The following is an 18,790-nucleotide window of genomic DNA, read 5'->3' on the forward strand; positions in this document are numbered from 1 at the left end:
ATCTATCAATAGGTCACTTTATTTTCTATTTTTGACCATATTTATTTTTGTTTTCAATGAATTTCTTTTGAAAATTTCATTTACTCATTATATTCATTTGACATCTTTTGTGAGTACAGCCTGTTATTCTGCAGTTAAATGAAGAATAAAGTTGCATTTCAGAATCTCTAAAATTAATATTCAGATCTTTTCTCTTGAATATAAAAACATATTTGAGATAATGTGAATTTCTATTGCCAAAAGCTGAACTAAAGCATTGAAACTTTATATATATATTTGACCTTTGAACAACGCAAGGTTTAGAGGCACTGATCCTACATGCTGTCAAAAATCCGAGTAACTTATAGTTGGCCCTCCTTATCCATGGTTCCAATGTATTTGGGGTTCTTCATCTTCGGATTCAACCAACCACAGATCATGGAGTACTGTAGTGTTTACTATTGAAAATAAATCCGTGCATAGTGGACCCACACAGTTCAATTGTTGTTCAAGGGTCAACTCTTTGTCTAAGTATATGTATGTGTATAAAATACAGCTAGATTCCTTTATTATCAGTATTGCCAACTACAAGACATGCCATTATGATTTTTATGTAGTCAAGTACTATGAAAAATTGTGTAGTAATAAATGTGCCTTTTTGAGAGGAGTAAAATGACAGTCATTAGTACAATATTACAAAACAATGAGATACTTTAACTGGGTAATTGCTTTCCCAAAGTGTGTCATTTCACCACGGTAAGAAAAGAAAACTTATGCTTTATTTAAACAAAACTCAGTCTGATTCTCTTTCCCCCATCACAGGTAGCTTTGGATATGCTGAATCCTCAAGTTGCTTTGCCTGTTTTATATCCAAATCTTAAACAAGGTGGTATATGTGCTGTATATCTAGCAAAGTGAGTAATGTGGCTGTTCTTCATAATAATGTTATTTTTTATATAAATGTCTTTTGTTTTGTTTTGTGGGGGGAGGTAATTAGGTTTATTTGTTTATTATTGTTATTTTTTATTTAACTGACGTTCTGGGGATTGAACCCATGACCTCATGCATGCTAGGCATTCGCTCTACCACTGAGCTATACCCTCTCCCTTATAATGTTATTTTAAACACACTTTTATTTTGTTTTAAGTACTAGACTAAAATGTTCATTTTGTAACTGAGTTAAGTGTATATGTCATCTTGTAAAACTGTTACACAATAGCATATGTCCCAAATTCAGTTACACTGCTGTAATCATCCTTTACATAAATGGTAATATAAGATGCATATTTCTTTTGAAAATTTAGAAGAAAAGCTTTTTAAAGTGTAATGTGAACAATGATGTTAAATTATAGTCTCTGTATTTTTTTACTTAGTATTCTGTAAAATTGCTTCTTATGTGCCCTAACTTGCATTTTTACTCCCCCTCTCCTTGATTTAAGAATAGCATTTAAATTGGGGTAAGAGCTGTAGTAAATTTTAAAAAGTATATAAAGTTATTGTTCTGGTAGAAGTTTTAAGTACATTTTTCACTCTTCTGAAAGCATCACACAGGTCATTGAACTTTTAGACGAAATTCGAATCTGTGAACTTGCCCTCTCATGTGAAAAGATAAGTGAAGTTATTGTCAGAGATTGGTTGGTTTGCCTTGCAAAACAGAAAAATGGAATTTTACCTCAAAAAGTGAAACCTAAGATCAACACAGATTTACAATTACATTCTCAAAAGAAAATTAGAATTGAAGGTGAGATGTTTCAAGAGGATGACCATGGTAAGCTTCGGTTTTATTTTACACATGTGTTTGCAATAATAAATGGAGACTACATTCCTGAATATATTAGGCAATACATTATAAAAGTATTTCTCAAGCATTTATTATTTTTCTTATAGAAATTGAAATGTATTTATTCTGTTAAATTAAAATCTGACAGGAATAATAACTTTTCTTGCCTTTTATATAAAACTGATACCTTTGAAGAACTGAACTTACAATATTCATATTTTACTTATGATAAGGGGATTGGCTTATGAAATACTTTAAATATACTAAAAAATGTTTTAAATATAGATTACTGATTATCACTGAAGAGAAAGAATTAAATAGGACCTGATATGCAAGTAACTAATATTCCAAAAAGCAACTTCTGAGATGCTGCTGGAAGTTTTCAAAGAACTAAATTTAGGTCCTTGTTGTATGTACACATTGTTTAGGCCACTAACAAGTTTTCAACATCTGCTGATTTATGATATGAGCTTATACATTTGCTTATAGAATCATATATAAGTTTATCATGTAATCTTTGATAAATTGTTTCTGTAACGTAACTGTCAGAGTAGCTCCAAAACATGTTAAAAAAAAAAGCCTGAGAGAAAAAACTTACAGGAAAGGGATAGTAATTTGAATTTTAACACTTTTGTGAACAAACTATAAAATATTTTGTGTAGCTTATAATACATATTTTGTTCTGTAACAGAAGAATCACATTCTGATTTTCCCTATGGATCATTTCCCTACATTGCTAGACCTGTGCACTGGCAAACTGGTCATACAGGTAAGTAATGGTTTCAGGTTATACTGTATGGTGTCTTCTCATTACTGCAATGACCTTACTATTTTCTCCCCTACAATTAGCTTTTCTTGTCAAGTTGAGGAAGTGCAAACCACAGCTTAACTGAGTACACCAGATGAGAACAACTGATTTGAAGGTGGAAAAGCATCAAAATAGAACTTTATATTGCAAATCACTACTTTCATAAATTGGTATGTTTAGCTATGATTTGTATAATTTTTATGTGTAATTCTGAAAAGTAATGAAAGCTAAAGAAAGACATGTAACATTTCAAAACTGCTTAAATGTCCCATTTTGACACTTGTCTTGCAGTTAGTTTGACATTTTGTAGTTAATGATTCCAGGTTGGTTTAGTTGAGCCATCTCATTCTTCACTTCCTGTAAACCACTCCATAGATTTGTCTTTCTTCATGAAATTAGTTTTCTTTTCTTTGTTTGATTGCTGGTCATTGGCTACCAAAATAAAATATGCATTTTAAGGTAAATTTTATGTATCTTTGTATTTTAAATATGTATTTTAATGGCTTGTGTGTATCTTAAAAATAATGAATCTGGGTTATAGTAAATAATAGGGGGAAAACTGATAAAAATGGTATAACCTTAAAAATTATAACGAAAGATGTAACAATTCTTGAATCTTTTTTAGCCTTCTCAGAATCATTTTAACCAGTTTGAAAGAACATCAGAATTATTCTGTTGTTATATAAATCAAATGTTTGAAGAGATACACTGTATAAATATGAATTAATTAGGACTAGGGCTTATTTTTATTCATAGGTACCAATTACTTAACACTTACCATGTGCCTTACATTGTTTTAAGAACCTTATAATGTCTTTTCATTTAATATGTATAGCTTATCCTTAAGGTTATCTATATTTTACAGATAAATAAAAGCTTAGAGTTGTTTAAATATAGATGTTTTATAGGTTTTGAAGTAGTAGTGCCTGGGAGGATAAATGGTAGTTATCCTTTAGGCTAAAACTATTTAGAATAGAATATATATATACACACATATACACACATATATTTTAAATAACATTTTACCTAATTTTTATTATGTGGAAAATTTTAATCTAAAATCTCTGCCTTTTTAGACTGTAGTCTGTGGTAGGGGCCAGACATTAAATAATCATACAAATACAAAACTAAGACTGTTATAAATGCTACAGAGAAGTACAGGGTACTATAATAGGGGTTTTGCTCTGGTCAAGTAATTACCTGTGCCAGTAACAATTGAGTTGAGACCCGACCGGTAGGTAAAAGTTTATTACAGCAGGGAAAATGAGAACAAAAAAGGCCATTGAAGTGAGGGTTCACTCAAAGAGACTGGAAAGATAGGCAGGGGTCCAGCCATGTGGGATCCTGTAAACCTGCTAAGGAGTTTGTCTATCCTAAGAAAAATGGGGTGCTATTGAAAGTATTTAATACAGTAGTGGGTAACATGCTTAGATCTGTGTTTTGGAAAAAAAAAATCACTCTGGTTGCATTCGGAGAACTGATTGAATCATAAGCAGAGTGGTCTTCTGGTGCCATTTCTGTGTAAGTATCTGAACACTCGTACACTAAAAGCTTTAAAGTTTTCATAACATTTCCAGATATATAGAAGCCCTGGTGTACATTTTTAAATTCCATCATGGAATATTCCCTTTCTTCTGCCCTTCTATTTAACTACTAGTGAAATTGTATCCTTCATTTATTGTTTTAAGTGTAGGCCCTAACTGTACTTCCTGGAGAAGGCGCTGGCTTAAGAGCAAAGAAAAGTTGTGCTTTCTCCTATTTCATTTAATATAGTTTCTGTTAAGTACACTGTGCTCAACAGATGTTGAATTGAACAAGACCTAACAGTGTCCATTCTAATATTGAGTTGAAAACCAAACTACATAAGCAAATAAGCATTTATTTATATAGTTAATAAAGTCCAGCTTAAGCCCTTTATCCATCTCTCCATTGTACACTGCATTGTGGGTCTTCTAAAGTTAGCTTTCTGTGTTCATGTCTGGCTCTCATTTACCATAATATAAACTCCTGGAGATCTGTGACTTTCACAAGTGTCTTCCCCATAATTTACAGAGGTCCTGACCTTTCCACCCAGTAAATGGTCAATGAAAGTTTACTGATGGCTTGAAACCTACACTGGATCAAGTATTGTTTCATCTGTTGACCTGGTTGTCCTAGGGGGATGTTTAAGTATGTAGCTTGTGGACTGTGGAAGACTGAGCTTTATACTTCAGAGGCAATAGAGAACTTCAAAGTTTCCATGGTCATGTAAAAGGAGACATTTAAAAAAAAAACTTACTCTGTTAGTAGTGTCTGAGCATTTGAAGGAAGAAAAAAACTATTAAATCAGAAATTTCATAGTAATACATAGAGTACAACTATGAGGTGATTGGTAGCAATATACAACTATGAGGTGCAGAAAAGGGGCAAATGTAAAAAAATATTGTGAAGGAAGAGCCAGATAGGCTGGTGGTTCATTGGATATATATAGAGAGAAGCTATATATAGTCAAACTTTTATCCACTGTTCAGAAGCCCTTTCCCTTACTTCTCTGGGCAAAACAGGATTCAGTCAATGCCCAGTTGATAAATTACTTCCTTGGTACAGCCTTCACCAAATCTCTCACCCTTCAGAATTAATTCTGGAACCTATTGTTTCAGGATGACAGAGGGTAGCAACACAGAAAAATTATTGATAATATATATATACTTGACCAGTAAACATTTACTTTCATTTTCCCTCACTAAGCTTAACAAGGGAGTAGGCTAATTGGCGGTGGGAGATTTAAGGGTAACCTCAGGAATGGAATGGTGGTCAGGAATAGTGGTCAGTTGCTTACTGCCTCAGCAGCTTCTAATTCCCAGTAGCAGCATCTGCCAGCAAAGTTTTTTTCCTCCAGTCCACAAAAGGTGGTTGGAATCACCTAAGGTTTGTGGTTGCAGACAACTCAATTTACCATTCTCCAGGAGAGACATGAGCATCCAAAAGACCCGCTTTTTTTTTTTTATTAAGCAAGCTGACTGGCAGAGCCCCTTTCTCCCTGTTTGCTCTGATTTCCTGTTGAAATATCAAAGCCTAAAACATAGAATGTGACTACTCTTGATATCTACAGGGGCTAGTTTGAATAAAATATAAGTGCTTCTGTGTTTTCTATAAATAATCTGTTCAAATTGTGGTGGGAATTCTCTCCCAATTCACTCCATACAAACAACCTTTCATCAGGGACTTTGTTCTTAATGCTTTCACCAATTCCTTAGTCCTTGGTAGTCTGCTAGACTTCTGTGGCAGTCCATTTCCACCACCAAAGGCAGTATTTCATCAAAGAGTGCAGCAGAACATAATAGGAATTCCATCTGTAGCCAAGTCAGACAGACCTGCATTCAAATGTCACTCTATCACCTTGGGCAAATTATTTAACCTCACTAAGCCTTTGTTTCCTTATCTGCAAAGTGGAGACAACAGTAATTACCTTAAGGCTGGCTGTGAATATTAAGTGAAGTTATGAATATAAAATGCTTAACACATTGCATGGACCATTTTAAACATCTAGTAAATCTTACCTATTATAAGGATTAAAGAGTGTAGGCAAAAGGAGCTACTAGGAGAGAGGGGAGGGATGCTAAAAGGCAACTCTTACTTTATAATTTAGACTATGGTAGACCCCACTTACCTTCAAATATGAATAAACAAGTAAAAATGCTTGGAGGTGTTATAAGGGAAGAGACTATACTGTCAGTCAAATTTGTTTAGTGATTACTATGGCCAGGGGATAGAACAATGACTGAGGCATGCCCCTTACCTTCAAGAGTCTTAATAGTCTAGTTTCTTTTTAGTAAAACTTTAGTAGCCACTGCTAATCTCATAAGGATGTGGTAAAAATAAACAGATGAAATTGTGAAATGATGTGAGTCTCATTATAGAATTAGAACCATAAGATATCTATGAGTCCTATATTCAGATGGGTGAAAATCTGGGACAAAGGGTATATAAGAAGTAAAAAGGATCACTGCTGGTAGAATATTATTTTGGTTCTGTTTCAAATTGAGAAATGTCAGAGAAACACTCTACCTTTATAAATACAATTTAAATGAAAATTAAGTGTGACTGACTAAAAGTATTTCCAATTCATATGATTATTTTCAAATTAATATAAGATACCATTGTTCAAAACCACTTAAATTCCAATAAAAAATGAAATATACAAATAAATGGTGGTACTTATACCATGTCATAACTAAAAATCAGGTTTCAAAGACTAAATAATGACAGGGAAATGCTTTATGATAAGTGAAAAAACTAAGTGTAAATATAGTATAGTTCTATTTTTTAAATAGAAATAGGAAAGTGTATATATTACAAAGCTACAGCAATCAAAACATGGTATTGGCATAAAAACAGGCACATAGATCAATGGAACAGAACAGAGAGACCACAAATAAACCCATACATATATGGTTAATTTATGACAAAGGAGCCAAAAAGATACACTTAGGAAAGAATAGTCTCTTCAATAAATGGGGCTGGAAAACTGGACAGATACGTATAAAAGAATGAAACGGAACCACTATCTTAAACCATGCACAAAATCAATTCAAAATGGATTGAAGACTTGAATGTAAGACCTGAAACTACAAAACTCCTAGAAGAAGCAGAGGGGTAAGGTCCTTGACATTGGTCTTGGCAACTGGTTTTTGGATTTCACACTAAAAGCAAAGGCAACAAAAGCAAAAATAAACAGTGAGACTACATCAAATTACAAAGCTGATGTAAAGTAAAAAAAACCATCAACAAAATGTAAAGGCAGCCTACAGAATGGGAGAAAATATTTACAAATCATATATCTGACAAGAAGTTAATACCCAAATATATAAAGAACTCATTCAATTCAATAGAAAAAAATCCAAGTAAAAAAATAGGCAGAGGAGTTTGCAGCAACATTGATGGATCCAGAGATGATCATGCTAAGTAAAGTAAGTCAGATAAAGACAAATATTATCTATCACTTACATGTGGAATGTAAAAAAGATGACACAAACAAACTTACTTACTAAACAGAAACAGACAGACATAGAAAACAAACTTATGGTTACCAAAGCGGTGAGAGGGAGGGATAAATTAGGAGTCCGGGATTAGCAGATACAAACTACTATATACAAAACAGATAAACAACAAGGTCCTACTGTATAGCATAGGGAACTATATTCAACAGCTTATCATAACCTAGAATGAAAAAGAATATATATATATAAAACTAAGTCACTATGCTGTACACCAAAAACTAACACAACTTTGTAAATCAAATATACTTCAATTAAAAAATTTTTTAAATTTTTTGGGTTAAGGAAATGAGTAGACATTTTTCCAAAGAAGACATACAAATGGCTAACAGGTACATGAAAAGGTGTTTAATACCACTAATAAGCAGGGAAATACAAATAAAAACCATAATGAGATACCATCTTACACCTGTTAGAATGGCTGTTAACAAGAAATAGCAAGTGTTGGTGAGGATGTGGAAAAAAGGGAACTTTTATGTACTGTTGGATGCAGACACTATGGAAAACAGTATGGAGCTTCCTCAAAAATTAAAACTAGAACTACCATATTATCCAGTTATTCTACTTGTGGATAATTATCTGAAGGAAACAAAATCACTATTTTGAAAAGATATCTGCACCACAGCATTATTTGCAACAGTTAAGACATAGAATGGAAACAACCTAAGTGTCCATTGACAGATGAATGGATAAAGAAAATAAAGAAAATGTGACTATACACACACACACACACACACACACACACACACACACACACACACACACACACACAAACAGTATATTAAAAAAGAAGGAAATCCTAATGGGTAGGGTATAGCTCAAGTGATATGTTTAGCATGCATGAAGTCCTGGGTTCAATATCCAGTACCTCCTCTAAGAATAAATAAACCTAATTACCTACCCGCTCAGAAAATTCAAGACTAAAATAAAAAGGAAATCCTGCCGTTTGTGACAACATGGATAGACCTTGAGGGCATTGTGCTAAGTGAAATAAATCAGACAGAGAAAGACAAATACAGTGTGATCTCACTTATACGTAGAATCTAAAAAGACCCGAACTCATAGCTACACCATCAAATGGTGGTTGCCAGAGGCAGCAAGGAAGGGTGTGGAATGGGTGAAGGTGGTCAAAAGTACAAACTTCCAATAAGATAAATAAGTTCTGGGGATACAACGTACAGCATAGTTACTATAGTTAACAATATTGTATATTTGAGAGTTGCTAAGAGAGTGTATCTTAAAAGTTCTCATCACAAGAAAAAAAGTTGTAACTGTATGTGGTGATGGATGTTAACTAAACTTATTGTGGTAATCATTTTGCAACGTATACATATATCAAATCATTATGTTGCACACCTAAAACTAATAGAATTTTATCCCAATTTTTAAAATTGTAGAAGAAAACCAATAGTTAATCACTGATAGAGCTGGATGGTGAGATTATAAGTAAATTTATTTTCTTGTTAAAACGTCTTTTGAATAAAATAAACATTTCAAAGAAAGTGGTTCAGGCTCTTAAAATACTTGAATCCATGGTGTATTCGGTTTCAATTTAACAAAAGTCACATTAAAAATCTCTTAGTTTAGGTAAGCTACCACAAAACAGATACCAAGACAAAAAGTAGTAACTGAAAAGGGGAAAACTTTCAATACTAATTTAACTCATATTGTTGTAATATATAAATTATTATGTACTCCTGCCTGTAGGGATGATTACAGGCCAAAGGATAACTTGGATTTATTAATAACTTGCATACATCTAATTCTCACATATTGCTAAATCATACCTTGAGAATAGCTATAAGCTTGAGAAGGATCAACTATTATGTCCATTGAGAATGAGTTGTGTGATTCCTGAGAATGTTTCTCCACCACCTCTGCTGTATCACTGGATGAAGACGATGATGAAGACAATCCCAGTCTAACATATCTTCCTTTTTTGCCACAGAGTGAACAATCTACTGGTGTGGCACTAGGTCCCCGGGGCAGTTGAACTTCATCTCTGTTGTAGTTTCTAACAGCTCCACTGTGATGCACAGAGCGTTCTCGTTGCCATATATAATGAGTTGGAGCAATGGCCATAACCTACAGTGAAAAGCTTTCTTTTAGAATTTTTAATAAGATTTTAAAATTTACTTAAATTAAGTAAAAAAATTACAGCTCCAAGACAGCTATCTCTAAAACTAGATCTAAAAATCTGTCACCAGTTTCTTTTTTTTTTTAAAGCATTTCCAGATAAGGCAGTATTAGTCATAAAATGCTTTGTTGCTTGGATCCTTAAGATAATAATTGACAAATTTAAATTATTTCAAATAGGAAATAAGTCTGAAGTGTCCTTTCAGGTTTTTCAATTCTGGATATTCTAAGTTTGGGAAAGATTATACAGTTAGCCCAAAACAATACGTAATTCTTAACTTTAGAACATACTGAATTGAAAATAATATTTTAATTGAGGTTTCCAGATATGTATGTTAGGCTAATCTTAAAATGTTTGCAATTACGGCAAGAGAAATGGTGAATAAGAACACAGGTAAGTTGCTTAACTTCTCTCTTCCTCAGTTTTCTCGTCTCTGTAGTATGTTGAGAATAACAGTGTCTATTTTAGAGGGTTGTTGCAAAGATTAGATCAGGAATTACTTATAAGGTACTTAAGATTCCTCACTATATGTGAAATAAATACTGCCATTAGAGTCAGGATAGACTCAGTTTCTTATCCTGGCTCTGCCACTTGCCGGTTTTATGATACTTAACCTTTCTGAGCCTCAGTTTCTTCATATCTAAAACTGGGGATACTATCTGCCTCATAGGATTGTTTTGAAGGTTAGATACATGTAAAAACCAGTAAATACCTGACAAATGATAGCCATTTAAACTAGGGAAATATACCTACATGCTGACCTCATGGTGTCTAAAACTTATAAACTGTTAGAATGTTACTTCTAAGCAAAAATTTTAGTTGCAGTAATCAATGACCCAAGATAAATGAGAGCTGCAGAATTTTAGAGACAGACAGTGCTTTATTAATTGCCCAGACCAGTGACTTTCAAACTGGTTTCACAAACATTAGGGGGTCCCAGGAGGGGCTAAGGAAAGACAGAGCATGTGGAGAACTTCAATTTAGGGGACTGTGTGTAAAATTTTATTTGGGAGGAAAAAAGGCTTTTGTTGTTAAGAATGAAAATCTTAAAACCCCCAGATTAAGACCAGTTCCCCAGAAAATGGGGTTATTGTGCACCCCAAGACAATGCATAAAGAGTATCAGCTATGCTAATTTTTAAAGCGTATTTTAGGATTGAATTTATGTTATTATCTGCTTCGTAAATCCATCAAAAAAGTTTTCAACCAAAGACATGTAATAAAGTTACATATCTTTAAAAAGGTAGAGGTAAATAAAGATGTTATCTCTAAATATAAACATTTCTATGACAATGAAAACTAGATTCAGAGATACCCAAGGTGAGGAAGTAGAATATCAAATTTTCTTATGCCTTGCATATTTATCTACTGTTTTTCTCAACATTTCTATGTCTATTCTATATCTTTATTTTCCATGTTTGGAATCTCCTTTCCCTTTATTTGTATAAGTCCCACCTTCCTAAAAACTCCAGATTTCAGATTTTCTTGTTTATACTATACTAGGACTCAGCATATAAATTTTAGCACTCAGATTTATCTCTTTATGCATGTTACCTGTTCTACTGAAAGCTCCCTCTGGGCAGGAATAGTTTCTCATATGCCTCTTTCAAGTGCTTTCTCCACAATATTATGCAGGCATTAAATATTTCTTAATGATAAAGAGGCCACTGACATTATGAACCTTCAACAACATGATTTTTGTAGGACTTCTATAGCAAAATCTACTGAGAACAGCAGAGGGAAATATGAAGCAAAGAGCACAATATAGATTTGGTACTGTTCTTTCTGCAATAAGCTAGGCATCATAGTCTCTCCAGCTGCTAACCCAGCTACAAAAATGCATGCACACACACTTGTTTACTTTTAAATATATGTTTACATATATTTTATACACACATATATAATTAGAATGTTGTGGTGATAACAATAGTGAACTAAAAAGAAAACCATACCAAGTTCAAAAGAGCAGGACTTTGGACTTAATTCTATTTAGTTCTATGACCTTAGGCGAATTACGTAACTTTCTGAGTCTCAAGGTCTTTTATATGTGAGAAAACAGGTCACTTCCAGTTCTCAAATCCTTTGGCTCTATGAAAGTGACTTCTCTGAAACATTGGTAGCACTTGACCTACTAGAAATGTTATCGTACTCTTCTGTTATTTTTAGAGATTTTTTGGTTGAGCCTTTGGTGGGTGTTTTTTTAAAGTAAATATTTGGCCACCTGTCTTTCTCTATATGTACTCTACTTCTGTGATCTGAGGAGGCAGCATAGTATAGGTGTTAAAAGCACTGGCTCTGGAGTCAGACTGCCTACGACTGCTGTGATGCTTTACTAATTGTGTGAGCTTGGAGAAGTCTTTTAGCCTCTTTGTGCCTCAGTTTCCTCCTCTGGGATTACCTAGCTAACTGTAAGAATTGTGAGAGTTTATCTGTATTTTCTGCTCAATTCTGCTGTAAACCTGCAACTACTCTAAAAGAATAGTCTATTTAAAAAAAAGAATTATGAGAGTTAATACATGTGCAGTACCAAGAAAAATGCCTGGCACGTGTTCAAAAAGTATTAACATTACCTTCATCTTGGATCTCTTATCTACTACCAAGCTGTAAACATCACCTAATGACTCATCTTATTCATACCTGTTTGACCAGTCACTTACTACCTTAAATTCATATCTCTAATACCAAATTTCTTATCTTCCCAATAAATCAGTTTGCTTCTTTAATCTTCCCTGTTTCCATTATGGAATTCATTATTCTTTTTGTTACAGTTTTGAAATTCTGACAGCTCACTCTCTCATACGCCCTACATCCAACTGGTCGCCAAGCAATGACAATTATAATTTTGTAATACTGATTTTTCTTCAGCATTGCCATCTTCAACACTAGGTTTACATCTTGCTTCCTGATCTATAGCACGTTAAGCAGATTCCAAAGCCCTTTCCCTTATATTGGGTCTCTTCTGCATGCTGTCATTGGATTATTTTGTTCAAAGCACTGCTTATATCACATACTACTGCTTTCTAAATTCCTAATCTGGAATCAAGCAGTAGCTGACAGAGAAAATGGTTATGATGATATAGTGCCAATCAGGCCAGAGAACATAACAAGAACAGAAAAAAAGTTTCCCCTTGATAAAATTGCTACCTTCCATGATGCATAAAGGGACTGGAATTGGAATCTCTTTCTCACTGGATTGGTATCCTCCATAATCTGTGAACAAAGCTTAACCAGAAATTAAGCTATCATCAACCTAAACAAATTCCACCTCAGAGGAGCCAATGTCCAAAAAGGTAAGAAGATAATAAGATTAGAGTAAGTAGGGATTAGTCTTCACCCTTTTCTAGAGAAGCCTCACATATATTTTCCAAGTTAATCATACCTCATCTCTTTCCAGAAAAAGATTTGAAGCAGCTGACAAAAAGAGCAAATGAAATTTTTTTTTATTAAACTAGGACCCAAAAGGGAAAATTTGGCTAAAGGGGGAAAGCAGACATGCCAGTAATAAAAGGTAATAGAGCTGATGTGGTTAAGAATAAAGCCTGGCCCTTAGCTTCTCTGCAGCAGCGAAAGTGTTTTTCTTTTCTTTTTTTTTTTAAAGGAGACAGATTACAGAATTCATATTATCTGAAATGAAAGAATAAGTTCTTTATTTGACAGGTGTATAAGGGAAAGAGTGCCCAGTTAAAGTACTGCTTATATCACATAATACTGCTTTCTAAATTCCTAACCTGGAGTCAAGTAGTAGCTGACAGAGAAAACAGTTACGATATTGTGCCATATAGGCCAGAGAACATAACACTTAGTAAGTGACCACAGAAAAGTCATAACCTTTCTAAGCCAAACTTCATCTGAAAAATGGAGAGAATACTTATGTTATTTAGTTCCTGAGATAAAATAATAGATATAAACGCATTTTCTAAACCAACCAATGTGAGAGATATGAACTAACCTAGATGTCAGAGAAAACAGAACACTGGGAATTCATTAGATGTGAAGTCAAATTCTGGCTCTGACACTTAATTGATCTATGATCTTGAGTAAATCTCAGCTTCCGTGGTCCTCAGTTTCATTAGCTATAAAATAAGAATGCTACAACCCTCACAGGTATTTTTGTGAGGATAAGATAATTTACATGAAAATATAAATTTATAAAGACAATGCAAATATAGAGTATTATTACTGTAAGCCAGTTTGTAGCTACTATCATAACTTGAGTTTATTTTAGGATACATGACTGAAAAATTAGTTGGCAGTATGCCAGTACTGGGCTCTTAATAACTGCATAGAATACTTAACTAAATTTCTAACAGCATGTCTTGCTATCATAATGCAACAAACTTCAGGGCAAGGATGATGTAATACTTCTTTATAATAAACCCTTATGACACTGAACTTGGTGTCTAACTCACAAATTAGCTGTTAAATGAATACTTAAGAGAACAAAGATAAAATCTACTAGGTAATTCCTTTTTTCATACACCAACAAGATGCAAATGTACCTGGCTGGAATAGCCAACAACAACAAAAACAGCAAGAAGCTTATCTATCTGGATAAGGGGCAATGCTAAGTAAACTCAGTGAAGAGTTGTTTTATAGTGTTCATTTCATGGAATAAGAAGTATGAAAAAGAATCAGAAGCTTTAAGTTCCATTCATTCTGTCAGTCGGCAATATTTACTGTGTACCTATTTAAAGTCAGGCACTGTTTTAGGCACTGTAGATGCAATAAGCACAAAATAAACACCTTCTTGGAATTTATATACTAATAGGGGGAAGTGGACATTGGGAAGAAAAATAAGTAAAACAGAATATGTTATACAGTGGTTAAGCGCTATGAGGAAAACCAGGAAAAGAAATACAGAGTAATAGTGGGAGGTGCTACTTGCTACTTTAACAGCTTTATTGAGATGTAACTCAAATACCAGACATTTCATTCTTTTAAACTATAAAGTTCAATGGCTTTTGATATATGCAGGCCTGTACAACCATTACCATAAACAATTTTAGAACATTTTCATCACTCCATAAGAAAGCAGTCACATTCCATTCCTCCCTTCAGCTTCAGGCAACCACATTCTGTCTCTTTGGATATCTATTCGGCAGTTGATATAAATGGAATCATACAAGATGTGGTCCTCTGTGACTGACTTCTTTCACGTAGCACAATGTTTTCAGGGTTCATCCATGTTGCAGCATGTATCAATACTTCATTCCTTTTAATTGACTAGTAAGGTATCATTGTATAGATATTTGGCTATCCATTTATTGATGGGCTTTGGGTTGTTTTCACAACTAATGACTTGACTATTATGAATAAAGCTGCTATGAACATTCATGTACAAGTTTTTGTGTGGACAGTTTCATTTCTTTTGGGTATAGAACTAGGAGTGGAATTGCTGTGTCATACAGTAACTTTATGCCTTTTGAGGAACTGCCAGACGGTTTCCAAAGCAATTACATGACTTTACATTCCCCACCAGAAGTGTATGAGGATTCCAATTTCTCCACATTCTTCCCAACACTTCTTATTTTCTTTTTAAAAATTATTATATCCATGTTAGTGGGTGTAAAGTGGTATCTCCTTGAGGCTTTGATTTTACATTCTTCTGATGGCTAATGATGCTGAGCATGTTTTCATGTGCTTTTTTGCACATTTGCATAGCTTTTTTTGAGAAATACCTATTCAGATCCTTTGCCCTTTAAAATATTGGGTTGTCTTTTTAGGCTGGGTTATAAGAGCTCTTTATATATTGTAGACATAAGTTCCTTATAGGATAGATGATATCAAAATTTTCTCCTAGTTTGTGGGCTGTCTCTTCACTTTCTTAACGGCGTCCTTTGAAGAACAAAAGTTTTAAATTTTGATGATGTCCATTTCATCTATATTTTCTTTTATCACTTTTGTTTCTGGTATTAAATCTAAGAAACCTAATCCAAGGTCATGAAGATGCACCTCTGTTTTAAGAATCTTTTAAGGTTTTTAGCTCTTAAACCTAGATATTTGATGCATTTTGAGTTAGTTTTTATATACAATACGAAGGAGTATTCCAAGTGCATTCTCTTGGACATCCAATTTTTCCAGCACCATTTGCTGAAAAGAATATTCTTTCCCCATTGATTTTCTTGGCACCCTTGTCAAAAGCCAAATGAACATAAACGTGAGGGCTTATTTCTAAACTCTTCAATTTTTATTCCTTTGAGGTAGACTCTACTCAATATAGGGTGGTAGGAAAAGGTTTCTCTGAGGAGGTGATTAAGCAGAGTCCTGTATGAAGTGAGGAACTGAAGCATACTAGTAGTAACTGGGGGGAAAGCATTCCAGATAATAGGATTGACAAGTGCAAAGACCCTGAGATGGGAGTGTTCTTGGTGCGTCTGAGGAATAGCAAGGCCAGAGTGGCTGGAGTGGAGTGAGCAAGGATGGCAGATGAATTCAAAGAGATAAGGGAGGAGAGCTGGCCTACCATGCAGAGCTATAAGAACTTTGTCTTTTACCCTATGTGAGATGGGAAGTCTCTGGAGGCTTCTGAGTAGAGACATGATTTGACTTTCTAAAAGATTTACTTTGGCTACTGTATCTAGACTATAGGGGAGAAAGATTGTAAAGGAGACTATCTGGAAAGTTATTGTAATAGTTGAGACAAGAAATGACAATCAAAGTAGGGTTTAGTGGTGGGGGTGGTGAGAAATGGTAGGATGCTGGATATTTAAGGTATAGATGTGAAATAAAAAGTCTAGGTGACAGTTTTTTTTTTTTTGCCTGAACAACTAGAATGATAAAGTTACCATTTATTAACATGTGGAAGATTGCAGGAGGAGGAAGTGTGGAAGTCTACGTGGGGGAATCAGAAACTCAATTTCCAGTATGTTAAGTCTGAAGTATCTACTAGACAATGAAATATAAATAGGAAATTAGATATGCAGATCTGGAATAAGGGGAGAGATCTGTTAGTTCTTAGTGTTGAAGCCTTGAGAAACTAAACTTTTCTGTGAATCCTATTACACAATAGAGTTTCTAGGTGTTTAAAACTTTGTAGTCTTTTACACATATGCCATTAAGGCACATAATTCTCTGTTTCTTAAGACAGTCTGGTACCAGCAACTGAGGTGATTCCAGCTCCAACAGAGTAACTTCAAGTTGTTGTAGTTAAAATGCTAGTTGTTGTATCTTAGGAGTGAGTGGGCAGTCTACCATGATGAGCACTGCCTTTCCTGGCCTCTTGCCCCTGGTGCCCTCTCCATGCTCTTAGCTGAGTGTTCCATGGGGCTAGAAACATTTACTTTGAAAAAAATCAGCATTCAAATAAGGCCCACTGTCACATCAAGGATGGCAACAGGTGTGCAAATTACCCACTCCTGACCTGCGGAGGTAGTAACAATAAATAACAGTACAGGGCTTTTTCAATGCCCTGTAATTGGAATGAGTCATTTAAATCCTTTAACGAAGATCCATTAATTTGGTGGTGGTGGTGTAGGGGGTCATTCACACCCAACTTCTCACATTTTTCTATTGAACATAATCTTGTAAAGACTTGACCTGCTGTACAGTCTCCTAAGTTATTTCTGAATCCTTGCATTCCCTCCAACATTCAACAATCCTAACTTAATCCACAAATATGCATAATTGCTATATCTTCATCTCATTAATAAATATAGCTAACAAGATTAGTTCTAGGCAAAGTTTTGTGACAGTTCTAAATTCCTGCTTCAGGTTTGACACTAAACCATTCATTGGCTCCTTTGGCCTGTAGTCATTTAACTGGATATGACTTCATTTAATTACAGCATTATCTAGCCCACATTTACCAAACTTTTCTGAACTAGTACTGGCTTACAGTTATCACTGACTTCCAATTAATATTCTACTCCAAAATTTTTTAGTTTAAAACATTAGCCTTCTTTATTGAAAACCAGAACATTTGATAAAGTAACTGATCTTTTAATTTTTAGTATCTTTTTGCTTTATATTAATAGAATCTGGCATCAAGAAAACTTACTTTATGTATTCTATGTAAAAAGAGGTACAGTTTTTAAACTTATTTAAATTTTATACCATACAATTCACATTTCAACTTTGGGAACTTGAAATTTCATATACTTAAATGAACATTATTATGCTCCAGTGTTATTACCATAAAGTATTTTAGAATGTGCACACTTTTCTTTCCCAATATACTGGTGATCTTTTAGACAAAAGAAACACACTAAAATAAAACTAGTACAGAAGTAGGCTGCTTTGAAAAAGAGAAATGATAATTTTTAATTATTATGGTATAAAATTAAAACATCAACACTGTAATACACAGATTGTATTCGTGGTAACCATCAAGGTTAATGGTTTACCCTTCACATACAAAATATGAACCATTAGAAGCACATTAAAAAACAAGACAAGAAAAACTACATAAATAGAAGACAGATTACATATATAAAGTATTTTAAAATCTTACCTCCTCACAGCATCGCCTGCTTACAATAGCCCTATAGTCAATTCTATCCCAGAGTTGGTCCCTTAACTTTAAGAAATCAGGGAACAATTTTCTCCAGTTTATCCCTAAAGCCCATGGAAAAATTTCATATTTGGCTTCTTCTTCATCTTCTTCAACTGTATTAGCCAGATACCTAACAAAGAAGACCAACAACTCAAAGAAGAAATGGATAAAGACAGGAATAGACAGTTCATGCACATACACACACAAAAAACCAAACTGCTTCTTAAACACATAAAAGATGTTCAACCTTACTCATAATTTTAAAAATGTAGCTCAAAATAGAGATTCAGTGAATTTTACTTCGTTGAGTTCTGGATATTTTTGATTCCCTATAAATCTTGAGCTTTGTCCTAGAATGCAGTTATTTGGAAACAATCTGATCCTTTCAGGTCCCACTTTCATGATCTGTTAGGTGGATCCGCAGCGATGTTCAGTCTGGGGCTAATTACTCCTTACTAAGGCAAGACATTCCTAAGTACTCTACTCAGTACTTGAATTACTCAGTGTGAACTGTAAGTTTTTTCAGTCTGGCTAGTGGAAACAGGCACTATTTCCAGCCC

The 18,790-nt window shown here is 34.1% G+C and overlaps 2 protein-coding genes across 8 annotated transcripts in view; one reads left to right on the forward strand and one right to left on the reverse strand.

Moving 5' to 3' along the window:
* Positions 1–3,031, forward strand: part of TRMT61B (tRNA methyltransferase 61B) — a 15,250-nt gene extending 12,219 nt beyond the window's left edge. Inside the window, exons 4-7 of the mRNA XM_072937976.1 lie at positions 802–893; positions 1,521–1,747; positions 2,451–2,528; positions 2,609–3,031. Of these exons, the coding sequence (XP_072794077.1) occupies positions 802–893; positions 1,521–1,747; positions 2,451–2,528; positions 2,609–2,652 (441 nt within the window). The 3' untranslated portion in view covers positions 2,653–3,031. The remainder of the gene's footprint in view (positions 1–801; positions 894–1,520; positions 1,748–2,450; positions 2,529–2,608) is intronic.
* SPDYA (speedy/RINGO cell cycle regulator family member A) overlaps positions 1,740–18,790 on the reverse strand; it is a 26,755-nt gene continuing 9,704 nt past the window's right edge. For all 7 annotated transcript variants that reach the window (XM_072937982.1, XM_072937980.1, XM_072937983.1 and 4 more), the window contains 3 exons: positions 18,189–18,360; positions 9,391–9,688; positions 1,740–2,999 (listed from right to left, as the gene is read on the reverse strand). In XM_072937982.1, the coding sequence (XP_072794083.1) occupies positions 2,911–2,999; positions 9,391–9,688; positions 18,189–18,360 (559 nt within the window). In that variant the 3' untranslated portion in view covers positions 1,740–2,910. The remainder of the gene's footprint in view (positions 3,000–9,390; positions 9,689–18,188; positions 18,361–18,790) is intronic.

Source organism: Vicugna pacos, chromosome 15 (genome assembly GCF_048564905.1).
Source record: "Vicugna pacos chromosome 15, VicPac4, whole genome shotgun sequence".
In the NCBI taxonomy this organism is placed as follows: Eukaryota; Metazoa; Chordata; class Mammalia; order Artiodactyla; family Camelidae; genus Vicugna; species Vicugna pacos.